This window comes from Triticum aestivum, chromosome 1A, assembly GCF_018294505.1.
Source record: "Triticum aestivum cultivar Chinese Spring chromosome 1A, IWGSC CS RefSeq v2.1, whole genome shotgun sequence".
Taxonomy (NCBI): Eukaryota; Viridiplantae; Streptophyta; class Magnoliopsida; order Poales; family Poaceae; genus Triticum; species Triticum aestivum.
In genome coordinates, this window is record NC_057794.1 from 31416297 (window position 1) to 31432036 (window position 15740).

At 45.1% G+C, this 15740-nt stretch overlaps 1 protein-coding gene and 1 pseudogene across 1 annotated transcript; one reads left to right on the forward strand and one right to left on the reverse strand.

Moving 5' to 3' along the window:
• The first annotated feature begins 2523 nt into the window (after positions 1-2523).
• On the forward strand, positions 2524-3379 carry LOC123080794 (uncharacterized). The gene is made up of 2 exons (XM_044503779.1): positions 2524-2897; positions 2972-3379. Exons 1-2 carry the CDS (start codon positions 2554-2556, stop codon positions 3135-3137), a joined length of 510 nt encoding a protein of 169 aa, XP_044359714.1. The 5' UTR covers positions 2524-2553; the 3' UTR covers positions 3138-3379.
• An 11841-nt stretch (positions 3380-15220) lies between these two features.
• LOC123072671 (uncharacterized) lies at positions 15221-15359 on the reverse strand (annotated as a pseudogene).
• Positions 15360-15740: the final 381 nt, after the last annotated feature.

Consider the following 15740-nt stretch of genomic DNA (forward strand, 5'->3'; position numbering starts at 1 on the left):
ATAGGAACATGTATAAGTCATGAAGAAAGCAATAGCAACATACTAAACGATCGGGTGCTAAGCTAATGGAATGGGTCATGTCAATCAGATCATTCAACTAATGATGTGACCTCATTAATCAAATAACAACTCTTTGTTCATGGTTAGGAAACATAACCATCTTTGATTAACGAGCTAGTCTAGTAGAGGCATACTAGTGACACTCTGTTTGTCTATGTATTAACACATGTATTATGTTTCCGGTTAATACAATTCTAGCATGAATAATAAACATTTATCATGATATAAGGAAATAAATAATAACTTTATTATTGCCTCTAGGGCATATTTCCTTCACGTCGGCCATAACCATTCGGTTGTCCACGTGCCACTTTCTTTAGGGTTGCCGGTTGGATAGCCGGTCCCGGCATTTCTGCATACTTTGGCCGCCCCTAACTCATGTAGCTTCCCATCTAGGGAACAAGGTGTAACGTAGAAATATCGCATCCACGGCTCAAAGTGGGCCTCGCATCTGAGGTACATTTCGCAAAAGGTAACATAGCCCGCGATGTGCAAAACCGAATTGGGCGTCAGATGGCGGAGTTGGATCCCATAGACTTAGCAGCCCGCGAAGGAAGGGGTGGATTGGAAATCCTAGCCCACAGAGGAGGAAAGGGACGAAGCATACCCGTTCGTCTCCATGAGGGACAGGATGGCTATCGGCATGCGTATGTGTGTCCACAGATACTAACCCCGGACGAGTGGAGGCCATATCACGATCCAGAAGATACCCTTGGATCGAGAGGCGGCTCAGTTGAAGACGCGTGATGGAGCAGTTCCCCCAGTCGCCTTCGAGGGGGTCGTGTGCACGCTTGGAAGAGCCAGCTTCATTCGCCATTATAGGAACTCCTCAAGCTTACTTTGGGGAAGAAGGGTGATGATGAGTTGTGGGAAAGGAATGGGCAAAAACGTGCTTGAACATGGATTTGGGCCAGGAACCAGTTATGTAAAGTTAAGGAAAGTGATGTTTCAATGTCCGGTCATAAAGATGGCGTGATTCCCTAGATTTGCAGCCCTCGAGATAGCGCATGGTGGGCCCAGGCTGAAAGGAGCTCGGTATCTGAGGTAGAGGATGACGGAGACAGGAACTTGTCTGCTAAGCCGAAGATCGCCCGACCGAAGACATGTCCCGGTGAAGATTGACAACCTCGGCTTCAAAGACAAGTTCGGAGGCTACTGAGGGTGTCCTGGACCAGGGGGTCCTAGACTAGCCAGAGTAATTTGTGGGCCGGACCGCTAGGCCGTTAAGGAGGAAGGACTCCAGAGGCCCTCAAAGTGTGGCAATCAAAGACTTGGCGTGTACTTCAAGCATGTATGATTATCTTCGCCATGTAAATACTTAGATGGCGACCGACCATGTGTAACCCTAGATACCCCTGGTGCCTATATAAGCCGGAGGGTTTAGTTTGTAGAGATCCATTCATCTACCCATTCATCATACTCCTAGGGTTTAGACCACAACTTACGATCTCGAGGTAGATCAACTCTGTACTTCGATACATCCATAATATAAAAAAGAGCAAGATGTAGGGTTTTACCTCCACGTAGAGGGCCCGAATTTGGGTAAACTCCGTGTGTGTTCTTCTCTTGTTACCCGATCTAACAGCTCGCCCCCCTTAACTGAGAATTGCTGGTTTTGACACCAACACTATCTTCCACAACATTGAATTGAATATTGGTGTATAAAGCATTTTTGAATCATGAACTATATATCTAGCTTCCTAAATTATATAATGCAATTTGGAATAATGAACTACATATATCACTAATAGGAAAAGGCTTATAGGTGGACTCACATTAATAGTGGTCGCAGTCTAGCGCCTTTCATTAATAATCCGATAAATTAGCAGTGGTGGATGCAAACCCTCATCCGGCACTGCTATTGTCTTACCAATGACGGACACCAGTTTGTGTCTGCCACTGATAACACCTGTCCAAATTTATCTTAGGACAACTGTTACCAGGACGGCTCGAGCGAACCCCAGCCGCCGCCCACAACCCTCCTCCCTCATGCTCTCCGCGCTGCAGCTCACCTCCTCTCGTGGAGGCTTCCGGCTGTGGCGCAACAACGCCCCTGGGCACCCGGCGTGGCGGCGGAGTCGGGATGCTTGGGGGGGGGGGGGGGGGGTTGCAGGAGATTCCGACGGAGGCTGTGCAGGAGTCCAGATCCAGTAGCTCTCCAACTGCGATTTGATTTAAGATCCAACGGTTCAGGAGTTCGCATCACGGTAACACATAAGCGCGTGGAGCGGCTGATACTTTCTTGATGACGCTCTACTATCACCCGCAAAAAGAAATTGCAACCAAACTGGACACGTCCATCCGGCCGTCCGTGTGACGCCCGGGTTGGCCAGCCCTGGGCAGACCTCGTGAGCCCGACACGTCCCGGACACGTGCTCCTCCACTGCGCTCTAGAAGCTCTTCACGTGTCCATCTGCGCATGCGCCGCAGTACTTGTAGCACTACTATAGTACCCGATCTCGTCGCCATAGCATTCTTCACCGAACCGACGACATGGCGGACGCCAGGGACACAGCCGCCACCAGCACCGACGACCACCACAACGGCGGCCGCGCTGCAGCCGCGCTGCCTGTGGAGAAAGGCGGCACGACCATATCCATCACCATCGTCCTCCTCGCGCTGCTCGTGGCCTCCGTCGCGGCGTTCCTGATGTCGTCACCATCGTCCCGGATGGAGGCACCGGACGTGAGGGGTGGCAGCCGCTCGGGCGCCGAGCCGGTGGAGCAGGCCGTCGGCCATGGCGGCACTCCTGGGTTCAACAGCCGGCTGGACGCGTTCCGCACGTGGGCGAAGCTGACGTGGATGAAGCTTCAACGGCCGCGCTCCGACGATCCTCGGTACGTATTATTATGTTCCTGATGTGCTCGCTCGCTAGATGATCCTGAGTATGATGTGATTCTGTTGTGTCAAGGTATGATGCTGGTGGAAATGGGATCGCCGGCTCGGCAGCGGAGGCGACGAAGAAGAGCCTGGAGATGGGCAAAGAGACGGCGGAGCAGGCGGCGGCAACCGCCGCAGGGGTAGCCAAGGACACGGTGAAGGGGGTGGCCGCGCCCAACTCCGATGCAGAGCTTTGAACAGAGGTTTTACTGCATGCCGCCGTGTTCTGTTAGTTTTGCCCGTGTAAATGTGTACTCTACCGTAGTTGTTTGTATTATGCTGGGCATTCTGGGTCCCCGTCTTTTTTTCTTGTAAATTTGTAATGACTCCCGGTGCCTGAGCACCCCGCACTCCACTCATCACCCGCGCTGAAGTTCCACGTGTATATTGTACGACAGAAAGTGAAGAGAGAAATGTGTTATGCGGCATAATCACAATACTATGAAACTTGATCACAAGATACTCCATCTGTCTCACAATATAAGATCATTTTTCAAGTTGTACGATCTTATATTGCGGGACGGAGGGAGTAATAAATATGGCATCACCGGAAGGACACCGATATTTGCGGTACTTCCGAAATAACATCCGACAAACCAAAAAGATGCAAGTCTGACGAACAGTTGTGAACTGAATACAGATGTCTGAAGTCTGAACCGCATCTAAAACAGTTGGCTGTATTCTTCAGGTCTGAAGAAGAAACACCGGCACTAGAACAATAGCTTGTCTATGCGTACGCCAGAGTATCAGTATCGTTCGGTTCAGTCAGTCATTGCCATCCTTCTTTCCAATCTGTATGATGACAGTACATTCAGTTTGTATCACACAGTACGCGGATGCGGTCAGTCGTCTTCTCCTCTTGCGAGCACAATTCTTTAATTTTTCCTTAGAGAGAGAATCTTCCGAGCACAGATGGCATCGCATCGCACGCAATGGGCTTGCAAGCCTGGGCAGATATTTTGTCACAAGTCCACATTACAGCGGCAGAAAAGCGGGGTTTCGCACAGCGGCATATCCGAATATTTCTCCCTTTTCCAGAAATTTATTCAAATTCTAAATATATTATTTTAAAACTCTGAACAATATTTGACAAGCCCGGACATGTTTTCCAAAAAAATTCTTTTGTAGTACTGAACAAATTTGAAAAATGTGTACATTCCTAATTGGCGAAATGGTTTCCAAAAAGAGGCTTTTTTTTTCAAAAAATCCAAACATTTTTGACAAATTTTCAAAAACAGGAATGTTTTTAAAATTCCAATTTCTATTTACGAACAATTTTTGAAACATATGTGAACAAATTCTCAAAAACAGTAATATTTTTAAAATTCCAACGAAATTTCGACAAATATGAACGATTTCTGATTAAATTTTGAAGTTGAGAATATTTTTTTAAAAACAGGAACATTTTCGGAATTATGAATAAATTTCCAAAAGGGAACATTATACCAATTACAAACATTTCTTTTACAAACACGAACAATATTAAAAAAAATGAATTATTTTTTAATTCATGAACAAAATTTTAAAGTGAAGATTTAAGAATTTGTGTAAAATAATTCAAAAACAGAAACATTTTTTAGAATTCAAAACAACTTTTTACAAATACAAACAATTTTGATAAAATTTTGAAGCTGTGCACAAATTTTTAAAAGAGGACATTTTTGAATTGATGAACACTTTTTAAAACAGGGGAAAAAATCCAATTCTAAACAATTTCTCACAGATGCGACTAAGGTTTGTAAGAAGTTGAACTATTTTTCAATTTGTTAACAGACTTTAAAAATGGGAATTTTTTGAATTAATGTACAAATTTCAAAAAACAGGGACAAATCCAAACATTTTTTTACACATATGTACAAATTTGAAATACAGCAACATTTTTTAAAATTTCAATCATTTTTTGAAGATCACAAACAAAATTTGGAAAGGTAACTTTTTTTATAATTTCAATCAAATTTGGACAAGCACGGACATGTTTTGGAAGAATCAAGAACAATGTTTGAATATGTGAAAAAATTGGAAATTGAATATTTTTCTAAAATTGTGACCAAATTTTGAAAATAAAATTTTTTTAGCACATCAAACATTTTTTATAAATCTGAATACTATTTGACAAATCATGAAAAATTGTTTAAATTCCAAAAAAACAAAATCGTGAACAATATTTGAAAACATGAATAATTTTTGAATTATGAGCAATATTTAAAGTTTCAAAACAATATTTTGAAAAATAACATGGAAAGGAACGGAAAAAACCCCTCAAAAACAGTTCATGAACCTCTAGAAGTTCCCCAAAACCCAAACGAACAAACAGGTTAAATGGCATGAACCTCTAGAAGTTTCCAATAACCTAAACGAACAAATAGGTTAAATAGGTCGACCCACATGCTTCCGCTAGTGCTCTTGGCTGTGCAAAGCGGAGACAATTTGACGCAACACGTGACAAATAGGGATTTCCTTACAATTGATCACCAATTTAGCACCCTAGATCCTCACAAAAAAAAAATCAACACGCTATAACTTACATATTTTTTTAGAAGATCACGGAGGCAAAGTCCCCTCGGATTATTTTTGGCGAGTACGCAAAGCTTGCATACCTTTTATTGATAGAAGAAAAGAAAATGTGTACACATTAGGGTACAACACATGCACAAACCAAAGATGACGTGAACATAGTGACCAAAGCAGAGAGGCAAGGGATGCTCTGCCCGAACAAGCAAAATACACAACTAAACCCCCTAGCTTGAGAGGTAGTTAGAACCGGTGTGACGTCCAACGCCCATGAAGTCCAGCGCGAGGGACGCCATGAGAACACAAGACGATGCTTTCAAGAGGGATAGCAATGTCATGGCGTCATCGCCGTCCAATCCGAAGAATCAAACCTAGAATGTTCCCTGGTGGTCGAAGAGAAGCGCAAACAAAGGCCATGGCAACACCTCCAAGCCCTCCTAGATTACATTATACATGAACCAAATACAAAAGATGTTTAAGTCAAATATGATGGCCCGCAAGACACACAGGGTAGTGTAGCACCTTCATGTAAGTATCCCAATAGTGATCGTCCCAGTGAAGAGCGGAGGAGAGTATTTATGGGTGACATTTCGGTTACACACAAGTTGTGAGTGGTCTTGTGTCAAGTAACCGTTGGAAAATTTGCATATGGTATTTAATATTTATTGTCCCGTGAAACAAATATACCAAGGTAATGACTGTAGGTTGCGGCGAGAATAATAATGACCTAAAAACTAAAGAACATAAATTAAAAACTGAAAGTAAAAGAAATGTTTCATGCACTAGAGAGATTAGGCGTAGAGAAATGTGGATCATGGTGTACATCAAATGTGCCAATGTGATAGATGCGTCCTCCACTAGCCCCGCCCCTCGGTTTATATAGGTATTGAGGGTTCTAGGGTTACATCCAAGCCGGCCACGTATAAAGAGGACGAGTTGTAGACGACTTATAACATCTTGGAGTATACGACAAGTCTTCAGGAGCCTTCCTTTCATATGTCAGGGCCACTTTCAGCGTGGCTAATTGGTGAACCAACATAGCCACTACCAGCAGTTTAACACGAACCGGCATAGCCACTAGAACTCTTAATGCCCATATGTCTAATGTGGATATGTACTAAATGAGGATGGCGCCGGACTCGAGCCCACCACCAGCAGTTTAACACGAACTGGCATAGCCACTAGAACCCTTAATTCCCATATATATGTCTAATGTGGATATGTACTAAATGAGGATGCATGTGGAGCTTCAATGGGTTGCGGATAGTATGGCCTATTTTGCACGAACTATTCTTTTGAATTTATTTTATAAACTAAGTAATAAAGTTATTTTCAAATATTTGTACCGACTATGATTAGTAAAAAACATTCAAATATAAACCAGTGTATTATATACAATTTTTTTAGTAAACTGGAAGCAATAATTATGTTCAAATACTTTTGTGTTAAAAATATTGTACATATACACGATGATTAATAAATAAAAACTTTTAAATATAAACATGTGTACTATATATATATATTAAATATTTAGTAAAATATTTTGTAAACCTGAGTATAATATAAACATGTGTGTTATATAAATGTGTGTATTACATATTTGGCTTTCAAATATATAATTTTAAAGAATTATTTTTTATACACATATTTGTATTGTTCAAAGTTTGTCTAATTAAAATATTCATAATTTGTAATTTAAACTATTAATATGAATATTCAATCGTGGCTAATATTTAAATTATATATTATTTTTGAATGTAAGTCATGAGTAAAACTTATACACAAGTGAATTTCATAAATATTTAGTAAATGTTTGTACTTATCATTTGGTATAATTTAAATATAAGACGCAAGTGTATATATTTTTTGAATTTAATAAACATTTTCTATGCCTGTTAACTAAATATTTTATATAATACACAGGTCTGTATTCGAATGCTCTTATTTACTCATCATTGTTTTATGTATTGGTTAGATTGTCTACTGTGGTGTTAATTTTTGCATACATGTGCAGTACTATGGTCGGGTTTTTGTGTAAATAAAAAAATGCGAGGGGGCTCTGTGGTGCGTCACGGTGGTTGACTTTTTCAGTGAATAATTTTTTATGAGGGTGTTTTGTGTAAAAATACGTCACGCCAGTGCCGCCACTCGGTGGGGCCATGCACATGAATATGTCTGCATACGCGCAATGTGACCGTATCTTCATGCTTGAGTCAAGTGAAGTGACCACAACACCATATTTTTAAAGTTCTAACATCAAACTGAACATGCGACGCAAGTTTTATAACTCCCGATGATATTACCCCACTAAAAAAATAGAACAAGGAAGTAGTACAATTTATTTTCTCTTTTGAGCAAAAGTACAATACAATGAAGTGGTCTAAGGACCTGGATGTAATTTTTACTTCTGATGTTTTTTGTACTATCTTGACAGTTTTTTTTGAGCATCAGTACAGACACAAGCGCTCATATACACGTGCATACACTCATCCCTATGAAGGCACCTCGTCGTCGATGGGAACGTCTCCCCCCACTGAAAGCGCATCGCCGGAAATCCTGAAATAAATCCAGGAATACTGCGAGCACCAGAATTTGAACCCTGGTGGGTTGAGGATACCACTGTTCACCTAACCAACTTAACCACAGGTTGATTCGCGTACTATCTTGACAGTTGATGAATAGATTGGATGTTTCCCTTGCAAAAAAAAAATTAAAATTAATGATGGAAGGGGGGGTTATAACGGAGCGGAGCGATGCAGCGATGGGCCGGCGGCCCGCGAGAGAAAAGTGTGATGGCGATGCGCTGCATGCCATGCATGCATGCACGCAAAATAGTTAGCCTGCAGGGAGCGATGACGCGCACGTAATACTCTAATTTTGATCTAACATTTTTTGTCTCGAACAAAAAGTAACTCTGTTTTGACGATCACATATGCTAGCTAGTGCGTGTTGCTTCACAAGTCGGTCTGCGTCTGCCTGCTAGTACTCCCTCCGTTCCAAAATAGGTGACTCAACTTTATACTAAGTATAAAGTTGAGTCACCTATTTTGGAACGGAGGGAGTAGTACTGTACTTTGTAGCGTATAGGTAAGGTAGCTAGCGAAGCCACGATGCGGCGCAGGCAAAGCAGGGAGGAGAGCCGGAAATGGAGGGGTGCACAGAGGCTGCGCCCAAGAAAGGCCGACTAGGTGCTTTCCCTGTTCGGAACTGGGTCAGGTGGAACCGGGTCTCCCTTCTTTGCTTGCTTCGCGCGGCCTCCAAAATTTCAAGCGCGCGCGTGCCATGCCTGCCGCCAGACACATTGCAGCTGATCGACGCTACCAGCTCTACCTAGGTCGGATGGATTGGTTAATGTTGTGTGCAATGCAATATGGATTAAACTTGTTGGTCCCTATATATGCGGCTCCTTGCTTCAGCAAAAAACAAAAACAAAAAACAAACAATTGTTGCGTTTTTAGCCATTTTTGTAGACTTCATGCCAACAAGCCGTTGCTGGGTCTCGCCGCGTGGCGGGCATGGTGAGCAATCTTCAAATCATTTAGAACAAAAAAAAAGCAATTGGTCAAGGAGATCATGTCGTGCCGCGGGGGTTGGTGCAGGAGGCAATGTTCTCGTCCCTGCGGTAGCAAAAATGGGCCACAACGGAGGTTCGAAAATCGGCATGCCGGATCAGGCGGTGGGGCGACAACCCTGGATCGGTGAGTTGCCACACGGTTTGTCGACCATGGAGGCGTGCCATTGCAACGAGCAGTGGTGATCGGGACGTTAAGTGGCTCATCTCCGTTGCCGCCGCCACAAATCGTGGCATGACAACGCCCAAAAGCGACATTGTCATGCCACGTGGATTATGGTCGGTCGCATGCTGCTCAACCGGTTGATTATGGTCTACAGTTATAGGATAGGTGATGGTTTGTGGAGATGTTAGCGCTAGGCAAGCTCACCGTGGCTGCCTTAGATTTTCTTAAATGCCAATGCTTGGCATCATTTAATAATTAATACGCCCTCTATAAACAAATATAAGAGCGTTTAGATTACTACTTTAGTGATCTAAACGTTCTTATATTTCTTTACAGAGGGAGTAATAAATAAAATGTGTGGATCAGTCACTAAAGATCCCGGGGTTTATCCTCCTTTTTCGGGTGGCGGGGGTGTTTGTTGATGCGCAACGTATGGCTGATGAAATAATTTGCAAGACACCTCTTTTTTTTGCGGGGGATGTACTAGCATTTTATTGTTTTTTTAGGGGTAGCATTTTTTTAGGAAAGCATTTTATGGTTGAAATAAAAAAAATTAACTGCTGAAGTAAGTTGCTGATGGGCTGAACGGGCCGTCGCTCTGGTGGGAGAAGACACTACACACATAGCGGCGGTACACGGCAAGAAAATGCATGCTCGTAAAGAAACCAGGTGAACAGTGGCAGCCGCTCGTTTAATTTATCAAGGAAAAGAGCTTGTTCAGTGAAAGAATCCCAGATCTCAGTTTTTTTATTAATTAATAAGGATAATAACTGCCAGTCGATACTTGGAGATGCTTGTAATTGATGAATGGAGCTTGTCAGAATGTGGGGCCGTGGCGGTGGTTTGGTGTGCGTGTGCGTGCCCCCTAGCTAGTTTCAAAAGAAAGGCAAAACCCTGCACCCTGAGGCACGGAGAGAGAGAGAGAGGGAGAAGAGAGAGAGAGAGAAAGAGAGAGAGCGGGGGGAAAGAAGGAGCCCCTCCCCAAATCCTCCCTCCTCCGTCAGCGGCGGCATGGACGAGGAGGAGGCGCCGCCGCCGCCGCCCCTGCCGCCCCGGACCGGCCCGATGTGCGGCCCCTGGCAGCGCAGGCTCAACGTAAGCTCGTCGTCCTCCTCTCCCTCCCCCCCCCCCTGTTTTTGCGCCCGACGACGAAAGAAGCTTCCTATTTTCCTCCTCCGCGTTGCATCTAGCTCCAAGGGTCGATCGCCGGTTTTGGGCGGAGGCCGTGCCAGTTCTTGCCTTCTTGGGGCGCGGCGCCTCCCACGGGCCGGGGGCGAGGAAGGAGCAAGCCGCGCGCGCACGGGGCGCGCGGCCGCGGCGGTGCAGCCCGCGTACGGGCGGGGTCGGCTCTGTGACTGGGAGCCGCTACATGAGTATTCCCTTTAAGTTTTGCTGTCTTCTCTGATCAGTCTTTTCATAGCTGTGTTCCATGCTGTTCTGATTTCTGAATATGTTGCTGCGCTGACTATCTAGTGTACGTGTATTCATTTTGTGAGTCCTATGGAAGGACTGATGCTAGCAATGCAATCTCATCACGTTGGCATTGACACACTACTCTCTTCGTTGACTAAATGCAGGAGATCCCAGTGATTTCATTCGATGTGAATTGCTCGGTTGCTGATTATGTTGCTTTTATGAGACTGAGGTTCAGAAGAGCCTGTGGTCTCGCTCCCTTTAGCTACTGTCGGGCACCCGTCACCCCACACAAGAACCCCAGGGCTAGAGAGAAGAAGGGAGGCAAAGAAATCGATGAGAGCGGAGTGTTTTACCATATTATCGAGCTGTCTAACTCCCTTGAGGAAAAAGATCCCTCGTTATGCGTGCAATGTAAAAGTGATTTGGGAAGCGTAGAACCCTTTTGTCTCGGGCCGCATATATATTGGGCAAAAGCCTTGGCACACAAGTTTACAGAGGGAGAGATCGATCAGATGGGATTGATCAAGTCGTTACAGAAAGATCGTGAGAGACAGAAGAAGAGATAGAACAGAATACAGAGTTTAAACCAACTCTATCCCTATACAACTTCTACTACACGCATATTCCAACACTCCCCCTCAATCTAAACCTCAAGGAGCTTTGCCAAGGTTAAGATTGTACTTGAAATCGTTCAACCTTCTTTCAGTAAGAGGTTTTGTAAAACCATCTGCGAGTTGATCTCCTGTGGGAATAAACCGAATCTCCAGAAGCTTTCGAGCTACTCTTTCTCTGACAAAATGGAAATCAACTTCAATGTGTTTAGTTCGTGCATGAAAAACAGGATTTGCTGAGAGATACGTTGCACCAATATTATCACACCATAATCTCGCAGCTTGTGGAGTTTTAACTCCAAGCTCATAAAGTAATGTTTGTATCCACATTACTTCAGCTGTAGCATTAGCCAGAGCCTTATATTCAGCCTCTGTGCTTGACCTGAACACTGTAGCCTGTTTTCTTGCACTCCATGACACAAGGTTAGTTCCCAGAAATACAGCAAAACCACCTGTAGATCTCCTATCATCAGCACACCCTGCCCAGTCAGCATCAGAGTATGCAGTAACAAGCAGAGAAGAGGACTTGGTAATGTTGAGACCAAGACCTTCTGAGAACTTGAGATACCTTAAAATTCTTTTGACTGCAGTCCAATGTGTGGTTCTAGATGCATGTAGATATTGACATACCTTGTTCACTGAATAAGATATATCAGGACGGGTGAGAGTTAAATACTGCAAGGCACCTACAACACTCCTATAATTTGTTGCATCCTCTGGTCCAAGAACTTCTCCACCTTCCACTGTAAGCTTCTCAGAGGTAGAAATCGGTGTGTTAACTGGCTTGCAATTTTCCAACCCTACTCTCCTGAGAATATCAGTTGTATATTTTTCTTGTGAGAGAAGTATGCCATCTTTAACTTGCTTTACCTCTATACCAAGGAAATAGTGAAGATCACCCAAGTCCTTAAGAGCAAATTCCAGCTTCAGATCTTTAAGCAAGCAAGTAGTGGCATCTGAACTTGAACTAGCAACAATTATATCATCAACATAAACCAGCACAAAGATAGTAACATTGCCTTTGTTAAAGAAGAATAATGAGGTATCTGCCTTGGATGGTATGAACCCAAGACGTTGCAACTGCATACTTAGTCTGGAGTACCAGGCTCTTGGAGCCTGCTTCAAACCATACAAAGCTTTATCCAACTTACAAACATGTTGTGGTGTGCTAGGATTCTCATAACCTGGTGGTTGCCGCATGAACACTTCTTCCTCAAGAACACCATGAAGAAACGCGTTCTGAACATCTAGCTGTCTTAGACTCCATCCTCTGGAAATAGCAATAGACAAGACAAGGCGAATAGTTGTTGACTTAATGACAGGACTAAATGTATCTTCATAATCAATTCCAAACCTCTGTTTAAACCCTTTGGCAACTAGTCTAGCCTTATACCTGTCTATGCTTCCATCAGACTTTCTTTTGATCTTATACACCCATTTGCAATCAATAACATTGTTTCCATACTTTGGTGGAACTAAATGCCAAGTCTTATTTTTCATAAGTGCATCATATTCACTATCCATAGCTTCCTTCCAATTCTTATTAGCAAGAGCATCATCCAAACTTAGTGGTTCACCAGTGGTGGTAAGAAATGCACGTTTGATCTTGTCATACCTTATCGTACCATCATTGTACTTTTTTTTCCTTGACAATACCTGACCGAGACCGTGTTTGTCGAGGAGAGGCCGTAGGCAGCACAGGAGAAATTGTTGCCACAGAAGATCCAGCCGACACGTGATCCGAGGCGGATCCATGTGGCAGCTCGGCTGGCTCAGGCTCCAGATCCGAGGGAGATCCGCGCAGCGCATGCGCCGAATCAGCGCGCGTTGATTCCTCCACCGCCGCAGGCCCACGCAACGTGGGGTCCGTCCCGCACGCACGCGCACGGTCGGTCGCTGTGAGAGGCGCCGCGTCCTCCGATGCACTCCCCCCCAGCACATGGGCTGTCAGCGCGTGGGGACCCGTCAGGTGATGACGCGGCATGATTGGCACGGGGCGACGCCGTGGGACCGATGGGCTCCACTCGGTCAGTGCGGTCGGCCACCAGCCCAGAAGAGGCCAAGCGCACGGGAGGATCCGCCTGGGATCGCGCGCCGCCAGGTGCGGCAGGCTAGGCGAGCGAATCGACCTCGGATCGCCCGCTGTCAGCCGAATCTGCCCCGGTTTCCGTGACCAGCCTGTCTTTTCCTTCACACATAAAATGACAGGGTAAATTTGCACAAATAACATCATGAGAATCAGATTTTTCATGGGATTTTTGCATATGATCTCGTTCATTTAATTCCCCCCCCCCACTATCAGATAAAGTTGCGGGATTAGATAGAAGGGCAATCTCGGCACGAAGCAAGGCGCCTGCATTGGGATGCAATTTGGAAAACGGAAAGAGTGTCTCATCAAAAACAACATCACGAGAAATATAGATGCGCTCGGTAGAGATCTCAAGGCACTTATAACCTTTATGAAGATTACTATAGCCAAGAAAAACACACTGTGTGGATCTAAACTCAAGTTTATGATGGTTGTAGGACGCAAATTTGGGTAACAAGCACACCCAAATATCTTGAGATAGTTTTAATCAGGTTTTTGATGATAGAGACGCTCTAAAGGAGTGGTGTTTCTGATAACTTTGCTAGGGAGCCTATTGATGAGATAGGTGGCAGTAATGAAAGCTTCGTCCCAATACTTGAGAGGCATAGAAGCATGAGCTAACAGAGAAAGACCAACTTCAACAATGTGGTGGTGTTTACGCTCAGCAGAGCCATTCTGTTGATGAGCATGGGGGCAAGATACATGATGGGCAATCCCAATACTACAGAAAAAAGAGTGGAGTTTCTCATACTCCCCTCCCCAGTCACTTTGGACGGCGAGGATTTTTCTATCAAATTGGCGCTCAACAAGTTTCTGAAACTCTTGAAAAATAGAGAAAACCTCAGATTTGTATCGAAGTAAATAAATCCAAGTGAACTTGCTATAATCATCGATAAAACTGACATAATATTTTTTTCGACCAAAAGAATCTCGGGCATGGCCCCATACATCACTGAAAATAAGTTCTAAAGGAGCATGAGACACACTAGTTGACTTGAGATAAGGAAGCTGATGGCTTTTGGCACATTGACAAGCTTCACAGACAGACTCACAAACTGGACTAGGAGACAAAGAAAGTTTGTCTTTATTGACTATTTGTTTGACAATGATCGAAGATGGATGCCCTAATCGTTGATGCCACCGTGCCAAAGAGGGCTTGATGACGGAGTAGACGTGATGACGCTTGCGACCTAGTGCTCCGGATGGAATAGGGTAGAGCCCTCCAACGCATCTACCGTGATGAAGTAGTTCCCTCGTTGCCCGATCCTTGATGAAAAAATAACGAGGGTGAGTTTCAAAGAAGACATTGTTATCGGTGGCTAGTCTAGACATGGATGCAAGATTTTTGTTGGCTTGAGGGACATGAAGCACATCTCTAAGAACAAGATTGCGTTTAAGTGTAGGGGAATTAATAGAACTTTGACCAATATGACAAATATCCATACCTCCACCACTAGCAGTGTGAATCTGATCGGCGCCATGATAGCGCTCACGTAGAGCAAGTTGCTCGAGTTCGTTCGTCACATGATCCGTAGCGCCGGAGTCGACGTACCAGACGCCATCTCCACCCTGCTCACGCATGGCGGCAGCAACATGGCGATCCGAGGGCACAAAGTCCTCGTCGTAGCGATGCCAGCAATCAATCACCTCGTGACCAGACTTTTTGCAAAGCTGGCATCGGGAGCGCGGGCGGGAAGGAGGACGGCGGCCGTTGTTGTTGTTGAAGCCGCTGCTGTTGCCGCTGTTGTTGTAGCCGCCCCCGCCACCAGAGCGTGCGCCATCGCCAGGAGAGGGGGCGCCGCGTCCGCGCCCACCGCCGCGCTGCCCCTGGTGACCGCGCCCACGGCCGCGACCACGAGAGGCGGAGTTGACGGAGGATTGCCGAAGGTTGCCGCCATGGAGGAGAGTGAGCCGGGTATCAAAACTGAGCAGTTGGCTGTAGAGTTCTTGGATGGTGATGGGTTCCACCCTGGCGGCAAGTGCAGAGACCACCGGGTTGTACTCCATGTCCAAACCGGCAAGGATTTTGGAGACAATCTCCGGATCAGAGAGGGCCGCAGCCGTGCTTGCGACCTCGTCAGTGAGACTTTTTATTTTACCAAGATAATCAGCCATGGATAGGTTACCTTTCTTGAGGTTGGTGAGCTCGATGCGAGTGTTTATCGCTTGGGCTTGGCTTTGTGCAGCAAACATGGCGTGGATGGTGCGCCACACCTCGGCCGGCGTCTGGAGCGTGGCGACCTGGGCAAGGATCTCACGGGAAAGTGAACCCATTAAGTATCCTTGGAGTTGCTGCTGCTGTGCATACCAGAGGGATCTTGCAAAGTTGACGACTTGTTCTTCTTTGCCTTCCGTGGTGATGGTGAGGGTGGCGGGTGGTGGCGGGCTCGTCGCGTCGAGGTGGTGCTCCATCTGGGCACCTCTGATCTGCGGGAG

Excerpts from the sequence above, each read along its gene's own strand:
- LOC123080794 (XM_044503779.1), top strand. The coding sequence starts at position 2,554 with ATGGCGGACGCCAGGGACACAGCCGCCACCAGCACCGACGACCACCAC. Across the intron at positions 2,898-2,971 it reads CCGCGCTCCGACGATCCTCG|GTATGATGCTGGTGGAAATG; the intron begins GTACGTATTATT and ends TGTTGTGTCAAG.